Raw genomic sequence first — 18,842 nt, 5'->3', positions numbered from 1 at the left:
TATTAAAAGAGTAGTACCCTCTCCCGTACCAAACATTCACTGAACTAGTATTTTCCAAGACTCCCTTGAAGCAACTAATTTCTTCCCAAATAGAGACACTGGGGTTGAAATAAAGCTTATTAGTCAACAAACATGTTATTATCCATATACAGAAATATATTTGTATGTGTGTCTTTCAGTCTATAAGAGTTTACCACAGTCCTTAGTTTCTGATTTGCAGGGAGCAGGGGACCTCTTCTAATATTGCTACTTATTCCCTACATTTTCGAAATCATCAAAGCAAGGTCTTTAATGCTGGAATCTCTCTGAAATGCCTGTAATGAGCTTATTGTTAGGGGAAGGTAACTTGACATTCCCATTTCTGATCAACAGCTGGCTTTCAAAGCATTTGAGTGGCTCTAATTGGATCTCCAAAATGTGCTCTGGACTGATCTGAGGCTTGAAAGACAGGCCTGCTACCATTTCTGCATGTGGGCCAAATTTGGTGGAGTTGCTAACCTCTTTAAAAAGATCAGGGGTATGGGGCACCCGGGTGGCTCAGTGGGTTAAGCCTCTGCCTTCAGCCCAGGTCATGATCCCAGGGTCCTGGGATCGAGCCCTGTGTCGGGCTCTCTGTTCAGCAGGGAGCCTGTTTCCCTTCCTCTCTCTCTACCTGCCTCTCTGCCTACTTGTGATCTCTGTCTGTCAAATAAATAAATAAAATCTTTAAAAAAATAAAAATAAAAAAATAAAAAGATCAGAGGTATGGGGCACCCGGGTGGCTCAGTTGGTTAAGCGACTGCCTTCAGCTCAGGTCATGGAGTCCCAGGATTGAGTCCCACATCAGGCTCCCTGCTCAGCAGGGAATCTGCTTCTCCCTTTGACCCTCCCCCTTCTCATTCTCTCTCTCTCTCTCTCATATTCTCTCTCTCAAGTAAACAAATAAAAATCTTTTTTAAAAAATCAAAGGCACAGGGGCGCCTGCCTGGCTTAGTTGGTAGAGTGGAAACTCTTGATCTCAGGACTGTGAGTTTGACCCCCACGTTGGGTGTAGAGCCTACTTAAAAAAAATCAACAGAAATCAGAATGATCCCAACCAGCTGAGGATATGAGGTGTTAAAAATCCAAGATAAAGGTAACAAAAGAGTCCCCTATATTTAGAGAGAAAATGAGTGTCTTGAACAGAGGTCAACAACCCAGTGTGCTTGCCCCAGGAATCACAAAGAAATGGGATTATTATGGAGTCAAACCGGTCTGGATTCCAACTTCAACTCCCTCGCTTACAAGCTCTGAACCTTAGTTCCTCATTCGTAAAACGAAGATAATGGTGTCAATTTCATAAGGCTTTAGTGAAGGTTACATCAGATCGCAGTGGAACCTCCCCCCTTCCTAGATCGTCCAGCTTGGGTTTTCATTATCACTGTGCCATCATCTGTGTTTGAGCCACAGCCCATCTCTGAGTTTCCTCTTCATTCTTTTTAGGCATTCCTTCCCCTCCTTCAAAACGGATATCCTTCAAGAGGTCTAACCCCATCACCAGTTGGAATTAGAGCACCTATGAAATAGATGTCAAAATCATCTAAAGATGATGAAAAACATTTCAACAGTTCAGTCACTGGGACAACTAGCGGGAGAGGTCAATGGGAAGAAAAGATCCCAGGCTAACAGCTTCCCAGTTCCATACCCTTCTGGGCCTGGATCTACTAACTTCTCTAGTTTATAATGCATTATTCTGTACTCATTCAGGAGTGGTATTCACTGCTTCATAACTGTCTTTTATTTTCACGATTTATTTTTGAGGTTAAATAGTAAATTTCTTGAGAAAAACAACGGTGTCTTTGACTTTCTGTTTGCATTCTCTGTCTTTATGTGCCCACCACGCTGTTGTGCACAAGGTAGATGATCCCTCAGAGAAAGAATCCTCTTAATCCCACTGCTGTCTCGGGACACACAAATAGGAGCAGCGGAGTATGAGCAGCTGGATGGATGCTACTCCCCCTGGACGGATGATAGGAATCAGACAGCCGCTGTTGCTAGCCAACCCAACAGAGGATAATGACACAAAAGCTTTGTAGTTTACAGCTTATACTTGTACTTTACAGCTTATACTTTTAACCCTCTCAACAGTCCTCCGAGGTAACTGATAAGTTTTTCACTTGATACATGAGAAAACTAAAATTTAGAGAAGTCAAGTGACTTACCCAAGGCCACATGGGTAGAAGGTATCAGAGACCATGTTCGGGTGCAGATCGGCCAATTCCAGGCCTGGTGCTCTTTCCATGAGCCGGGGCTGCTGTGCCCTGAGTCACCGGCAGGTATTCGACTAACGGCACTCCTGAAACTTGTCTGGTTGTGGTTCGGCTCCCATGGATTTAGAGCAAGATTGATCTGGGCAAGTGGCAGGACTAGGAGGAAAAACACTAGTTGATTACAGAAATACTGACCAGCGCAGATTATGTGTGTGATTCTGTGGATATACACACACATCTGTACACACGCACATACCTACACACACCTGTACCAATAGATGACAAGCAGCACGTGGTATTTGTACTACAGTGTTAATTTCAAGATGGAGTAAATATACTAGCATAGTAGTCTAATAAACAGATAGTAAAACCTTTAAATTTTCATTTAAGTAATCTCTATACCCAACATAGGGCTGGAACTCATGTCCCCGAGATCAAGAGTCCCACACTCTACTGACTGACCCATCCAGGTGCCCCCAACAGATATGTTTAAATTATCAGGTTCTATGGTGTCTTTTCCTCCCTCTCCTCTTTCTTTCCGACCTAGTTTTCCAACGTGCACTTTAGTAAGCAAAAAAGAAATCAGTGTATCCAAAGAAATAGATTTTACTTTGTTCTTTGCAAAATCCAGACGATTGAGGGGGCGAAGGGGTCTAGAAGTGGGAGAAGGAAAGTGATTTTACCAATAGGCCTGGGACTCAGATGTGAGGTGCCCTCATCAGGCTCTGTTGCTGCTGCTTAAACTCCAGGCCATTGCTGGCCCCGGAAGTGGCACACCTTGGTTCTCCAGTTTATTGGCAACAGGATCTACCAGTGACCAGAAAAAGGAGCAGGCTGCATTTGCTTCTGGATGGATGAGTGTAAGTGCAAAGCTACCCCACATCTACCGAACAGCTAAGAACATGGGCAGCCAAGCCATCTTGGGCCCCAGTTGGGATCGAAAGCGCTTCAGGATCACTGCCGTGGAAGTGACGATGCTTTACTTACGGGCCTCTTCCCCACCCTCCTTCCACTGCAGGTGACCGGATGGATGCAGATCTGAATTTGAGATTGAGATCCTGAACCACCACTGTGTCCTGAGAAAAAAGTGTGAGTTCAGAGTGAAGAAGCTCCGGGGTTCAAATCCCGACCGTGGGACCCCAGACAAGTAACTTTATCCTTAGAGCCTTAGGGTTGTAGATCCGTAATGTGAGAATAATAACTGCCATGCGCAGGGGGTTGTTGGGAAGATGTGACTAAGTGCTTAAGGTAAGTGTCATAGAGAATAGACTTGATAAATATCAGCCGCACCCCCCCTCCCCTGCTTCTCCCAGTCCACACCCTGAGCGCTGCTCCTAAGTTAGCCAGGCGGAGGAGGGGCTGGACTTGGTGGAGCCCCATCTCATCCAACAAGGTTACACTGTGGTAAGGGCACCCCCATGCAAGGAGCACTCCCAATGCCAAACTCTCTCAGCACCGATGAGTGCTTTTTTGACACAGATCAGGTCTTTACCAGAGATCTGTATTCCACAGGGTCACAGTTTAAGAAGGGAAGTGAGAGGAAGAAGGGCAAAGTTAATACATGGTTAGAAGTTTGAGCCTCTAAGAGAATCTTAAATTGTCTTTTACTTGGAGAAAAGAAGGTTGAAAGTGAATTTAACAAACTCTTCAAGACTGAAGTTGGTTAATGGCCTTGATCTCTAAGATGGGGGGGGGTTGAATTTGCATTAGAGAGACAGGAAGAAAGACAGACTGAATTTAAGGGAAAACTGCTCTAGATGATTATTACATAACACATTGGGACAGGTGACCCTGGAAGCCTATGGGGGGGTCTTCTTTAGAGCTCCATAAGAAGAGGGCCCCAGTTAGTCTGGATGGGGAGAGGTGCTGGCCTGGCTGAGTAATCTGCCCCAGAAATCAGGGGAAAAGAGGCAGACAGGTGGGGAATATCGCAGGGATATCTTCTGAGCCCCGGAAAATATGCCTTAAAGCTCTTTGAGAGCTTTCAAGGAAAAGAAACAACATCAGAGTGGTCTGAGACTGGGAGACAGAATCCAAATACCAAGGAAGAACCCAGTGTAAGGAACATGGGGCAAAGGGGAGGAAAAGAAACAGCCCATCCTGTATCCAAGTCTACTTCTGGTGGCGTCGTTATAACTTCCCTTCTGTGGGCCTCAGTTTCTTTTCTATAAATGAAGTGATTGGATTAAGCACTACCTTGAGTCCTCAGCAATTCTGAACTTCTGTTCACAAAATCGACCCAGAGAACACATGAGCACATCTGTGAAAAGCCACCACCATCCAAACCCCGGGCTGTACTGGTGGCAGAAGACAGAGGGCCAGCACACCAATGCGGGAGAGGGCTGGGGCTCTGGGGTCAGACCCAGGTAGAGGGTGGAGGATTTGAATTCCTCTCTGCCCCTCAGCCAGAAACTAGTTGTTCATCTTCTTTGAACTACAAAATCTTCATTTGTAAACCAGGAATAATAATAGCCTCATTGAGGGATGTGAGTTTAAATTAGATAATGCAACTAGAATACTTGGTATAATAATATCTACTAGCTTCTGTGCCTTGGGCACCTATCAGCAAAACGGTACTTATTGTGTTAGTATTCTTGGAACGAGCATTTAAAAATCTTTCTATTTCTATCTCTACTGAATGTTAGGATATATTGCAACCGAATCATATCATTTGTTGCGATGGTGGCATTTGTCTTTAACATATTTGCCTTCTCTTGTTTTAGCAGCATAAATTCGAATTCATTCAGCTTTCCTGAAAGGCATATTAAAATAGGTACAAAATCCATGCTTCTCTGGCTGCCTCTGCGTATTCTCTGTGCTTTCTAATTTGTCAAGTAGAAATAACAGAGTAATCGTCCAGCGCGCCAGCAGCTCTAAATCGCTGAGATGGTCCTTAGTAAGTCCCTGTACCCGAGACCTGTGCTGCCCCTCTCCGCGGTGGTCAGTTTCTCCAGGATTCTGGCGGTTTCACCATTAGCTACTCTTCTCGGCATCTTGGCCCCTCCCTTTGCAACTTCAGTTTGCTCTCTTTAATAGTGCTTCCAACTCAAAACCCCCTCTCCGACTCTTTGTGAGGCTGGATGCCCCACTCCCCCGCTGCACACCTGGGGGTCATAGGATGTGCGCCGGGTTGATAGGGAATTCAGTCCACCGAGCCCAGAAGGCGCGTCTCCTGGGCCAGGGCGGGGCCCCAGGTTAGGAGCGGCCTCCTGCCTTTGGGCTTTACTTCCCCGCAGGGGACACCGTAGGCGGCTGTGCGGTCCCGCCACTGCCCCCCGCCCCTCGCGTCCGGCCGCGCCGTGGGTTGCGGTCTCTGTGGGGGTGGCAGCTCCTGTCCGGGAGGTTTGCGTCTGGCGGGGCACCCCGGAGCCGCGGGGAACCCAGAGGCGAGGCCCAGGCGGGGTGGGGCGCGTCCGGGCGGGGAGGGCGAACTCAGGCAGCGCAGGGGGCGCCGAGGGCAGCGGGCGGGCGGACGCAGCGGAGGAGCGAGCGGGACGAGGGCTGGCTGGTGCCGGGGCCGCCCGCCCGAGGGGGAGGAGGCTGTGCCGCCCTTGCTGCAGGTTCGCTGTCGAGCGCACAGGAGGCAGGGACATGGGTAGGGTGCGGTCTGCGCGGGGCCCGAGCCCGGATCTCTTCCATTTCCCCTCTCACTCGGCCCCGAGCTGCGCCGCAGACGGCAGCAGCTCCCGCTCCGCCCGAGCCGCCTGACCGCCGGGCCGGGGTGCTAACCGCGGGGCCCGGCAGCCCCGCCGGCCAGCCCAGCCCAGCCCGGCGGCCCGCAGCCCCGCCGCCCGCCGCCCCCCGCCGCCGCCGCGTTGCCAAAACAAACGGGCCGGCCTATTTATTGGCGGCCGGCGAGCCGGGCAGCTCAGAGTCGAGGCGCCGAGGGGGACAGCGCGCCGCCACCAGCCAGGGCCCCGGGCCCCCGCCCCGCACCTGAGTCCCGCCGGCCCTGCGCCGCGCCGCGGCAGCCCATGGCGCCCCCGCCTGGAGCCCCCCGGAGCCAGCCGGACGCCTGAGTCCCCCCAGCGCTCCCGTCGACTCGCCCACCCACCAGCCCACCAGGCGCCCTCGCCCGCCTCTCGCTCGGGCTTCCCGGCCATGTCTCTCGCCCGGCTCCGGCCCCGACTGCAGTTCTGCCTGCTCCTGCTGCTGCTGCTGGTGCCGGCGGCGCGGGGCTGCGGGCCGGGCCGGGTGGTGGGTAGCCGGCGGCGGCCGCCGCGCAAGCTCGTGCCGCTCGCCTACAAGCAGTTCAGCCCCAACGTGCCCGAGAAGACCCTGGGCGCCAGCGGGCGCTATGAAGGCAAGATCGCGCGCAGCTCGGAGCGCTTCAAGGAGCTCACCCCCAACTACAATCCCGACATCATCTTCAAGGACGAGGAGAACACGGGCGCCGACCGCCTCATGACCCAGGTGAGCGCGACCCGCCCTCGCAGGGCGCCGCCGCCGAAGCACCGCCACCTGCCCGGCCCTCCCCGCCCCCCTGGCACCTTTTCTCGACTGGCTGGCACGCCCCCTGGCACCTGCCCCTCTCGCCAAGCCTGGCCGTCTGCTGCCCAAGATGGGCCGGCCAAGGGTCTCCGGGGGCAGCGCGGACATCCGCGAACCCGCCTGAGGCTGTGAGAAGCGCTCCCCACCGCCAAGCGCCACGGCGCAGCAGGGTGGCGGCAGCCTCTCTGGCCCGGAGTGCAGGCAGCTGAGGTCAGACGCGGCACCCGGAGGCACCTGGCCTCCACCGCCTCCCGTGCCTCCGGGACCCACTCAGTCCCTCCGGGCCTAACCTTCCTCACGGCTGCGCCCCTCTCCTTTTGAAGCCATCGGGCACCCCAAAGGCAAAGAAGCTGTGGGCGCGGAGGGCCTTTCCTTCCCGCGCGCTTGTGGTCCGCTGCGCTGCCCCCTCCTGGAGTAGCGTCCCCCCTGGGTCTGGTCTTAGGGACAGCGGGAAGAGTTGGGCTGGGAGGCGGAGGTGGGAAAGGGAACTTGCCAGGCGAGCCCACGTGTCTGTCCCGAGAGCTGAATGGCCCAGCTGCGGTTAAGGGTGGGGTGCCGGGAACTTCGGGCTCTGGGAACGAACTTGGGGGATCCCCTGGGCTTGGTGGCCGGGACCGGGAGGGCTGAAAGAGAAGAGCCACGATGCCCGCCTGGGAAGGCCGGGAGCAGAGCTGACGCTAGCTAGTCTCTGCAAGCGCAGAAGAGGACCCGCTCAGCCCACGCTCTTGTGGGGCAAACTTTCTTTCCTACAGCCTGGGTCCCAAGGAATCAGAAACCTTCGTCCCCTTCCTCAGTGGTGTCCCTGGGCTGCCCCCGCAGGCAGGGAGCCTGCTCGTTAGGTGCACTGGGAAGAGCAGCTCCACCACAACCCTCAGCCTGCTCCCTGGCGCCGGGGCTGGCCGGCCGGTGTCGGGGCCGAAGGTTGGCTGGTGGCCGGGCCGGGCCGGGCGCCGAGGAATGCAGATAAGGATCCGGGCCACGGGCTGGGCAATCATTGACAGCGCGCGCGCGGGTTCTGGACCGAGGGGGGGGGAGGGGCGGGGAGCAGGGGCCTGCGGGGCCACCGGAGGTGGGGGGCTAGAAGCCTGGAGGCAAGGAGCACGGAGAGCTCCCTCCCTGGGCAGTGAGCGCCCCCCGCCCCAGGTTGGCTGCTGGCCCCAGAGGTTGGCCAAACCTTGGGCTGTAGCTGCTGTTGGCTCCTGGGAGACCCGAGTCCAAGGGTCTGTGGGGCCTGGGCTCTCCCAGGTGGGTCACCGGCTGCCCAGGCTTGGCAGGGCCCCCGCACCCAGTCAAGGACTGTGAAAGGGACCCCTCTCTCACATGCCCCTCCCCCCAGTCAACTGCGGGGTCCTTTGGGCTACAGGCACGGTGGGAGTCACCACAGACAGATGAGCTCTCTGGTCCTTCCTGGTAGGCCAGGGAGCAGCTCAACTCCCGCCCCCATGTGAGACAGAGCGCAGAGCTGGCTTGCTGAGATCAGAGGCTCGTTTCCTCGGGTCCCTTCTCTGATAGGGGCCACGCAGAGGTGCTCATGACTCTGGACTCAGGGAGAACGTGTCCTGGGATTATCAACCCCACGGGCTCCCCATGCATCGGGAGACGCTCCCTGTCGCCCTCCATCTGGCCGGGCTGTGAGCTAGCATTTCCATCAGCTTCTGGTTCCCCTGCTTCCCCATCCTCCGATCCATTGCTGGAGGCTTTTGGATCTTCAGTAGCAGCAGGAATTGAAAGGAAGAACTCTTTGGCACTGGAGAGATCCAGGCAGCCCGGGATTCCCCTCCAACACACCCCCACACTGCTGGGGCGCTCTGCACCTGCCGTCCCTCAGGGCTGGATTGGGGGGCTTCAGCCCTGAGGCTACGGTGACACCTACTGGGCACCTCCGGCCTTGCATGCCTAGCAGTCCTGCCGGAGGCAGTCCACTTTGCTACCACTTCCCCCCACCCCCTACCCTGCAAGCAAAGGGCGGTTTCTGGTCTCCAGGGCCTTGGTGGGACAGGGGGACTGGGTGCTGGAAGAGTAGCCCCATCTGTGGAGGGATGGGTGGCCCGATCTGAGGGGAGGGAGTGCAGAGAGGAGGGGCCACTTATCAGAGAAGGTCGCCCAAGGGTGGACCTCCCGCGGGGCCCTCCGAATTTGTGGCGCCACCATGCGGTCCAGGTCCTGGAGCAGCCAGATGCTAGAATGCAAGGAAACAAGTTAGGGCTCTTTGTTCTTAAGAGACGGGATAGAGCACCTCCCCGGTTTCCCAACTCAGGCAGATGATCTGGGAGAGGCCTGGCATGCAGGCCAGCATCTCCCCCTAACTCCACGTGCTTTCCTCTCGCAGCGCTGCAAGGACCGCCTGAACTCTCTGGCCATCTCGGTGATGAACCAGTGGCCTGGCGTGAAGCTGCGAGTGACTGAAGGCTGGGACGAGGACGGTCACCACTCGGAGGAGTCGCTGCACTACGAGGGCCGCGCGGTGGACATTACTACTTCAGACCGCGACCGCAATAAGTACGGACTGCTGGCTCGCCTGGCCGTGGAGGCTGGCTTCGACTGGGTGTATTACGAGTCCAAGGCCCACGTGCATTGCTCCGTCAAGTCCGGTGAGCCGCTGCCTGGGGGCTGGGCCCGGGGCCGGGGCCGCAGGGCGTGGGCAGGCACAGGGCTCACTGCTGCCCGGAAGGTGAAGAGGCCGGCCAGGGGATGGAGGAGGGGACCCCAGGGAAGAAGACGTCTGCGGCGCTCCCCGCTGCTGCTGGTGACCACCTGCTCGTCCCGTCCCTGGTAGTGTCATGGCAGGAGCCTAGGGAGACAGGGCCTGTCCCCGCACTGCTGGGGGCTGGCCTTGCAGTCCGCAGTCCAGAGCCTGCCGCAGGAAGTGCAAGCCAGAGCGAGCTGGACAGATGGAAGCCAGGCTGTGACAGAGATGGCCTCCCCACTCAGCTGACTCAGAATGGAAGCGGGTGGTGGGACCAGGGGCCGGGGCCAGGGCGTGCCCAGACACCAGCCTGCCTGACCAGGAGCCAGGAGCCCAGAGATTCAGAATCCACAACCCTGCGGCAGGTCAGGCCCTTTAGGGCACTTCCTATGCTCCCCCGGGGGGGTGGGTGCAGGTGTCCCCAACCTCTCCCCCCAGGGCCCTGAAGCTGGACATTTTGGGGCAAAGCCAGCCGCGAGGGCCAGAATAAACAGAGTGGACTCAATAAAGTGGATTTTCCCAGATTGGCCGCCTTGTTGATCCAAATGGACAGGCATGGGGGCCTTGCCCCTCCCTCGACCTTGTCAACATCCCTGTCACCTACACTGAACCCAGTCACAGATGCTTCAAAAGTTTCCTGCGTGAAAGCCAGCCTAGCCCCACCAGGCTGCAGGCACCGGGCCATAGTCGACACTTGAAGACCTGGCACACTGAGACCAGGCCCACTGCTTCCTATTCCCAGACCCACCAGGGCACACCGTGGGGCCCCCACCCTCACCCTCCCCTTGGGCACTTGTCCACCAGTGGTATCTGCTTCAAGTCACGACCACCTGCACCTGCACCTGTGAAACACTGGCCCGGGGCCAACTCCCCAAGTGGCCACCTCCATCCTCATTCCTGACCCCCAACACTGCCCTCCATCCCACTCCCCAGTGCCACCATGTCCTATCCCCACACAAGGACCCAGCACACAAACTGAAGACAGTGATTTTACCCTTGCCAGTGAGCCGGGCCCTGGCCTGACTGTCTGCTCCGAGGCTCCCCAGACATCTGTGTTGGTGCATGGCCAGTCCTCCTCTCACTTCCTTATGGACTCTGAGGTTCAGCTCTGGCTTAGAACTTGGGGAGTCCATCTGAGAGGGCAATTTGTGGGGAGTGTCTGAGCAAAGAGTGAGAAATAACGGGACCTCCAGACCCCAGAGGAGCTAAGTGCCTTCTCCACGGAGACTGCTGCTTGCCGAGGGTCAGGTCATGGCTGACTGCTGCCCATCTCAGACAATCCTGGTCCTCTCTGACAGCTTCAAGGCACTGTCAGGATGGAGGGCAGGTGGGGGCTTTCCCTGGGCTTCAGAGGGTCCCTTTCCTCCTCACCCGTGGGTCTCAGCACACTGAGTCCACTCCTCTCGCTGGCAAAGGCTTCGATTGGGTGGTGGGGGGGAAGGGAGGAAGATGACATCGTGGGCTTGGGTGGATTCAAGGCTGCAGGGACTGGGGGGGGGGCAGCGCTGGTGTACCGTGAGTGGTGACGGGGGGGGGGCAGCCTGGGAGTGAGAGGCGCTCTGGGGAGGGATGCTCTGACAGAGTAGTAATACCTTTGTGTCCCTTCTTCCCACAGAGCACTCAGCTGCGGCCAAGACAGGAGGCTGCTTTCCTGCTGGAGCCCAGGTGCGCCTGGAGAGTGGGGCACGTGTGGCCTTGTCGGCCGTGAGGCCTGGAGACCGGGTGCTGGCCATGGGGGAGGATGGGAACCCCACCTTCAGTGACGTGCTCATTTTCCTGGACCGTGAGCCAGACAGGCTGAGGGCCTTCCGGGTCATCGAGACCCAGGACCCCCCGCGCCGCCTGGCACTCACGCCTGCCCACCTGCTCTTCACCTCCAATAATCACACGGAACCAGCGGCCCACTTCCGGGCCACCTTTGCCAGCCAAGTGCAGCCTGGCCAGTACGTGCTGGTGGCTGGGGTGCCAGGCCTGCAGGCTGCCCGAGTGGCGGCTGTCTCCACACACGTGGCAGTGGGGGCCTACGCCCCACTAACCAGACACGGGACGCTGGTGGTGGAGGACGTGGTGGCTTCCTGCTTCGCGGCCGTGGCCGACCACCGTCTGGCTCAGTTGGCCTTTTGGCCCCTGCGACTGTTTCACAGCTCGGTGTGGGGCAGCTGGACCCCGGGAGAGGGCGTGCACTGGTACCCCCGGCTGCTCTACCGTCTGGGACGGCTCCTGCTGGAAGAGGGCAGTTTCCACTCACTGGGCATGGCCGGGCCAGGGAGCTGAAAAGTCCCCTTGGCTGCCCTCCTGCAGCTTCCTGACTCGGTCCAAAGGCCTCCTTGCCAGCAGCAGGGCACTGGCGCTGGACGGGACCTGAGTCGGGGGGGCACTGGTTCCCACCATCTCCTCTTTCACGGAGACACACCATTGCAACTTCATTGCGCAGTGCCAGTGTTGACCACCCATCCCACTTTGATGCAGTGACAGGGTTGAAAGCCCAGCTGGTTGGTGGGGGTGGGAGGGGCTGGTCTAGCCTTCTACCCTAGAGACCTCAAGGCTGGCAGAACGGGGCCAACCCAGCCAGCTCTCTCTTCGACTTTTCATACCTGCCTCCCCCGCAGGGGAAGGCCCATTCCATCTGTCTTAGGCCCCTTGTAGGTGGGCTTGCCCCTCAGTTGATGCTGCTAGATTCCCTGGGAGCCAGCAGGGAGCTGGCTGGACTCGACATCAGCTGCCCAGAACCGAGAAGGCCGTAGGGTAGGGCAGCCAGCCCGGCCATCATGAGGCAGGACCTTCCTTTCCGGACACACTCCTCGGGACACCTCCAGAGACTGTTGCTATCAGCGGGAGGAGTTCTGGGTTTCAGCCAATGTGATCACAGCGCCCGGGAACCTGGGGAGGGGGCTGGATGTCCTTCAGCCCCAGCCCGGGCTAAGCTCCCTCTTCTGCTGAACCACGACCCCCACTCCCCCTCCGGTCAGTCTCCCCCACCTTATTTATTGGCACGGAGCGGGAAGCCCATGGGAGAATTTGGGGGATGTTTTGGTCTTTTCTTCCTTTTGTAATAAAAATTATTTAAGTTGTTAGAGCTGTAGAGTCTAGGATGATGAGTGGGGCCAATACACAGCCTGGACCCATGGGTGGGTCTGTTCGGGATGTGCTCACCTTCCTCCGTGGACAGAACCTCCCATGCTCCCACCATCTCTGCAGGCTCTCCTCATCCAACAGCCCAGCAAAGCCTCCCCTTACACGCACACACCCCCGACCCCAGAGAGCTGGGCTCGGCGCTGGGCAGGGCCTTTCACGTGCTGACCTCCAACTTTGCCTTAAACACTACTGGACCAGAGATAAAACTGAGGTAACTAGCCCAGGGCCCCATTACTCCTCTCAAACCACCTCACTGTGCCTAGTCAAGGCCCTTTCCCCGCTTGCTCCAGACTTTCTCGGGGCCTGGGGTTCTCTTCCTTCAGTGCGAATAATGGACCACGGTACGAGAAGATTCTGTAGAATTCGCATCTGCCTTGTGGCCCATTCTGACTTCTGGGATAACTCAGGGGTTCCTAATCTAGCAGGTCTCAAACCTCAGAACTCCCTGTGCAGCGTGTTTAAAAATGATTCCTGGCTCCACTCAAACAATTCTGCTGTAACAGATCCAGACAAGGCGCAGGAACTTTTCACAAACACACCCAACATGGCTGATGGCCCATGGATGGCCCTTGGAGAAACATGGCTTAGTCTAGAGAAGGCCCAGTTGATTGCCCAGACAAGAAGACCCCCTTCTTCATTTTCTCTTGGTCTCCGAGCCCAAGGCCGTTTTTTCGGAGCTGATCTCACTACAGATAGCTGAGATGCCCAGATCCAGTGGTATATTTGTGAAATTGTCAGACATTTCATAAGCCAGTTGAAATAGGCCACGGCAGGAGAATTCACACCATGGAAACGGGTGTACACTCCGAAGTAGAATTCCCCCGATCATGGAGAGCCAGTTGCTAAAACACACCACCACCCAGTTTCTCCCCTCCGCATCAGGGATGACTGCTCGGACTCTTACCTCGCCCTTCCCCCATCTCCATGGAGGAAAACCCCGGAGAAAACATCAATGCCTTGGAAGCTGTGTCATCTGGGAGGAAATAGGGTCCCCCAGGCAATAATGACAACTGCTGTTGTCTGGTGCAGACTAACCATCATATGCATTGTTCTGAGTGCTTTATAGGAAGCTACTTAATTCTGGTAACAACCTTATGCGATGTATGTTTTCATATTATCATGTTCCAGATGAGCACAGAAGCACAGGGAGGTTAAGTAACTTGCCCGAGGTGACGGAGCAAGGGACAGAAGCAGGATTCGAACCCATGCATCTTGGCCTTTGGGCCCAGTTTTGACCACAAGGTTTTTCCCTTGGTGAACCTGGGTTCTCTCTGGGAGGCACTCTCAGCATTTCAGGCCTAAAAGTCAGCTTTGTCAGCACATCTAGAATGGACTCATGGGCAGATGCTCATGAACCAGGTTCACAGGGACCGAATGGCCATGAACTCATCTACAGTGAAAAACAGAAGATCAAGGTCAAGATACTCTTGTCTGTTTGTTTGTACATTCTCTCGCTTACAGACATTCTTCGTGGGGGTGGGGGAGAGGCAGAGAGAGAGAGAGAGAGAGAAAGAAAGGGAGGGAGAGACAGAAGAGGGAGGGGGAGGAAGAAAGAGAGACTTCCCCCATGGGGTCCAGCAGCTTCTCCGACTAGGCCTGGGTACACTCTGTCCTGCAGACACAGAGCCATCTGGTGTCCCAGACCTTTCTGTTCTAGATGGGTTTCCTCAGGAAACACATTCATTCTCCAGACAAAGAAGGCTACAAAGATTCAGAAAGGAATTTATCTGAATCCAGACCCTCAAAAACCAACGTTGGGATGGATGTGGGACCCTGTGGCTTTTCCAAGAATTCTGGGACCAGACCTGGGCACAATGTGTGAGCGGGGAGACATCAGGAGACAGCCTGGGAAGATATCTTCCACATTTACAGGATGATTGGGGCCCCAATCCCTTCCCCCCAAACCCACCTCGTCCCAGCATCTATAATGCCAAGGCCCAGAGGAGGGTCAGCCATGCTGCCCAGGCAGCTACTGATCCAATGTCTGCCTCTCTTCTCAAGGTCAAGTGCAGCCCCCAAAGCTCCTGCGTCCACAATTATGACCTGCATTCACGTGTTTGGTCCTCATTTACTGGATACTCTTGTGTTGGGTCCCATGCTAGAGTGATGGGAAATGGTAGTCCCCACCATGGGGAACCCTTGGGTGGGGGGAAGCAGCATGGGGAGACATGCCCGTGCTGTGTGCTGGGTCCTGTGGCCAGCATCTCACAGGGGCTATGGGAGTGCCATGGAGAGGTGGGGAGCTAGGAGGGCTTCCTGGAGGCGAGGATGCTACAGGTAGGGCAAGGAGGCCTTTGCATTGTGGGTCTGTAAAGGAAGGGATCCAGGCTGAGGACAAAGCACATGCAAAAGTGTGGGGGCTTAAGGGAGCCTGGGGTCTTAAAAGAACTGCCAGGCCAGCATCACAAATCTATGTGGGCATGGCCAAACTGAAGTAGAGAGGTAGGCAAGGGTCAAATGACACAGGGCCTTCTCCTGGTTTCCCAAGGCTAGTCTAAGTGGGTTCAAGGGAGCCTGGGGCTCCTATTTTCTCTGCCTGCCCACCCCCCATCGGGAGTGCATGGGGAAGAGATTCAGAATCATCCCGCACAGCCCAGTCCAGGCGAAATGCAACACCCTTGCCTGAGTCCACAAGTCCTCAGGGAGAAATGGAGCTAGGGAGACCTGGAGTGTTGGGGTACAGGAGACAAAGTGGGGAATCTGGCTGGGAGGCCTATGAAGCTGCCTGGACGGACTGCCCTCAACAGAGGGGCCTCTACACCTGGCTCTCCTACTTGTCTGGGCCCCCTCAGGTACCCACTCAGTTACCCCCTCAGGTACCCACTCCCCAAGCTGTCCTTGAAGCCTCCTCTCTCCGGTTTGGAAAGACCCAGTGACCCTGGGGATGGCTTTTCTGAAGCTGCGTGGGCCTGCCCTTACCTGAAGATGCTGCCCTGGGGATGGTTTCTGACAGTCTGCAGCGCTGGGCTGGGACGGGCCCAGCAGAACGCACCGGTCCTTTAGGCAACCAGGCCTGTGGCAGGGGGCCAGCAGCCCGTGTGGGGACTGGAAATTAGGAGCCGCTCCCTGAAAAATTTTAACAAATCCCTCCCTCCCCATCCTGCAAAGAGATCCAACTAGAAAAGGCAACTCCTCTGGCCTGGTGCCAGCAAGCCTGTTTAGGTGAGAGTCTGGCACAGGGGGCACGCCAGGGTACCAGCACACCCAGATTTCAGCCCCAGCTGTCCTGCCCAGCCTAGAACCCGTCTGTAATGTACAACTTGTACAACTTTAACTCTAGCCCAGGAGGCCAGCAGGGGCCTCTGCCAGGCTCAGCGGATTCCCCGCCTGCAATTAAAGTTTGGAGAGAAGTTCCCCACAGTGTCACATGGGAGGAAGCAGAGAGCAATTAGACAGGAGTGAGGACTGGATGAGCTCAATGACCCCGGTGACCAGGGACTTCCTGGAAGTGGTTTTGGGCTGCCGCCTTCCAGGTCGAGTGACGGGGTCAAGGGTAGGTGGAGGGATTATTGGGAGCCGATTCACTGAGAAGATGCAGGGCACGCTCAGGAACTGGGAACTGGTGTGTGGGTTTGGTGGGCAGGCGGGGTGGGGGGACGCTGAAGGTGCCAGGAGGGGAAATGGGAGCTGGGCTTGGGATTGGGGGACACTGTGCCCCATGGAAGAGGTCTAGCTGCTTGCCTGGTGGGAAGGCTAGAGCAGGAAATGCCCCAAAGAAGTCAGAACGGTGGGCCCTGTGGGAAGGCACAGGTCCTGCTCCCCACACAGGAGGGTGTTCCCTCTGCAGAAAAACTTCTCTGGTAGGGGTTGGAGGCAGCGGCTCCCTCACCCCATGCCCTCTGCCCACTGGGTGGAATGTGCCTGATGGGGCTCAGCCCCGTGTCCCACACCCCAGCCTTGTTCTCAAAGCCTCTTTGTTCCACGGGACTGAGTTGCGGCCAGCCCGGATCTGATAAGGCCGGTGGGGCAGATAGTGGCCCGCCTGCATGCTGCACCACCCCAAGCCACACCCTGGCCACCTCGCACGCACAGGGCATGGGGCCCCAGCAGTGCAGAGATGCAGGGGGCTTCCTGGCCAGGTTAGGGTCAGGAAGCCTCAACTTGTAGGCTGGCCCTCCCTGAAGTCCATTTAAGACCCCTCTCATCTGCACGGGGGAATTGGGTTAAGAGAATTATCCTCATTTCAGAAATCAAGTCTCCAAGAGGGAAAATGACTTGCCCCTGGTTGTTTCTTTCATCATCAGGAGCATTGACTGTGCTAAGTCTGTTATTCACATTATCTTTTAAAGTCCTAACGGCCTATGAAGTGAGGTTGTTCCTAATTCCTACTTTACAGAGAAGAAACTGGGGCCAGAGAGGTCAAGTCACCTGCCCAAGGACACACAGCGTCCAGATCAGAACCAGATCAGGTGCTCTTCAGCCGCAAACTGAAGAAGGTAGGAACTGATGAGTCACCATCCCAGAGGAATGGGAGGAATGCATTTCAGCTTCAACCTAAAAGATCTGGTGGGGCCGGGGGTGACCAAGAACCTATTAGGGAAGGTGGTCCTAGAGGACTAATGTTCTAGAAGCTGTGAGAGGATCCTGTGCTGGTGGGAGTGGCAATGGTTAAAGTATGTCCACAAATTACTTGGCACTTCTCTCCCCTTGGAAAAGGCCATATAACTTCTGCCTGGTTCTACCATGAGATCGCCAGGCTAGAGAGGTTACAGATAGGTGTTCCTGTCCCTAGGCTAGCCCAGCTCCCAGACCACAGCACCATCTTGGAAGTCGCAGTCCAGAGGAACTTACAGAGGGCGGCCCTGGCTCGCATCTGAAAGGCTCTAAGTAAGAACTGCCTGGCCAAGCCCTTCCTGAACTCTCGACCCACAAAACCATAAGCAAAATAAAATAAGGGTTTGTGTGTTTGGAACTTCGAATTTTTGGAATGATTTCTTACACAGTGATGGTAACCAGAACCAAGGGCAAAGAGGGGATGGGAATAGATGAACATATCTTCTAAGGTCTTTAATGCTTTTACACAAAAGCTTTTAAAAATGGAGTCATGGGGAAAAAATGGAGTCATGGGGTGCCTGGGTGGCTCGGTTGATTAAATGTCCTACGCTTGATTTGGCTCAGGTCATGATCTCTTGGGTCCTGAGATCAAGCCTTGTGTTGGACTCTGGGCTCAGTGTAGAGTCTCCTTGAGATTCTCTCTCTTCCACTCCCCTTGCCCCTCCCCCCACTCATGCACACGATCTCTGCCTCTCTCTAACGTAAATATATAAATTTTTTTAATGGAGTCACTATTGGGCTGGAGGAGGTGTGATGCCTCTTTATCTTTTTTTTTTTCCTAAGTTTTTATTTAAGTAATCTCTACACCCAGCATGGGTCTTGAACTCACAGCTCTGAGATCGAGAATTGCATGCCCTTCCAGCTAAGCCAGTTAGGTGCCCCAACTCTTAGTCATCTCAAGCAGCAGCATGGGAGGACACACTGATTTGGACTGAACTAAGGGCAGATAGAGATGCAGACAAAGGGTAAGGTTGGATAAGCCGATCTCCACACTCAACTGATTAGAAGTATGTTATGTATCCATTTTAGGGGGAGGATCTCTGATGATAGCAAACTCCTGGAGGAGTGAAGAGCCTTCTAGAAGGAAGGAAGCTCATGAGTCTGGGCTAGTGGGTGGTAAGGAGTCATCATAGACAAATGAAAGGAATTCTGTTAGAGACTTTTAAAAAACCCAATTGTTAGATGTTGGAAAAAGTGCTCAAGGGTTGGGGCCAGACAAGAGAGATGAGCTGGACCCTTCTGTGGAGAGTTGCTGGCCAGATTTTCTCAGAGTGCCCCTGCACACAGAAACTAGCAGGGGCTCAACAAGAAGGTCCCTAAAAATGGGCAAGAAACACCCTGTTGTCCTTATAAACTCCAGGTGTATTTGCATTTGGCTTCTGCACATGCTTCCAAGTGCCCGACTTAAGACTCAGGGGAAAGTGACCAGCCGGGATCTAGGGAATGGGTGTGTCTCAGGGGAGTGGCTGGGAGTGTAGGGGTAAGAAAGGTTAACTTCAAGGACAGATTTCTTCATTTTTTAATGCTTTTTTTGTTGTTTTTTGTGCAAAATGGTGGTTTTATTAAAGCTTGGGGACAGGTCCTTTGAGCAGAAAGAGCTGCTACACCTGCAGAGTTGTGAGAAGTGGTTCATTACACACTGTGGGGCTGGGGGAGTTCTTAATCCTAGAGAAGCAAAAGATGGTCATGATCAAAATCTAATAAAGAGAGGAAAGTAGTAGGTTGACAGTGGACAATCCTGACACTGC

General features: G+C 55.4%; 1 protein-coding gene and 1 long non-coding RNA gene across 2 annotated transcripts; one reads left to right on the top strand and one right to left on the bottom strand.

Moving 5' to 3' along the window:
• Window positions 1-1,111: 1,111 nt before the first annotated feature.
• On the bottom strand, window positions 1,112-6,642 carry LOC122902322. The gene is made up of 5 exons (XR_006383793.1): window positions 6,572-6,642; window positions 3,216-3,304; window positions 2,912-3,035; window positions 2,181-2,384; window positions 1,112-1,534 (listed from the first exon to the last, which is right to left on the bottom strand). It is a non-coding gene; the product is annotated as an uncharacterized LOC122902322 (long non-coding RNA).
• On the top strand, window positions 6,160-12,481 carry IHH (Indian hedgehog signaling molecule). The gene is made up of 3 exons (XM_044241621.1): window positions 6,160-6,641; window positions 9,049-9,310; window positions 11,021-12,481. The coding sequence occupies exons 1-3, from the start codon at window positions 6,330-6,332 to the stop codon at window positions 11,677-11,679; spliced, it is 1,233 nt and encodes a 410-aa protein (XP_044097556.1). The 5' UTR covers window positions 6,160-6,329; the 3' UTR covers window positions 11,680-12,481.
• Window positions 12,482-18,842: the final 6,361 nt, after the last annotated feature.

This window comes from Neovison vison, chromosome 3 (assembly GCF_020171115.1).
Source record: "Neovison vison isolate M4711 chromosome 3, ASM_NN_V1, whole genome shotgun sequence".
NCBI lineage: Eukaryota > Metazoa > Chordata > Mammalia > Carnivora > Mustelidae > Neogale > Neogale vison.
This window is presented reverse-complemented; position numbering and strand designations above follow the sequence as displayed.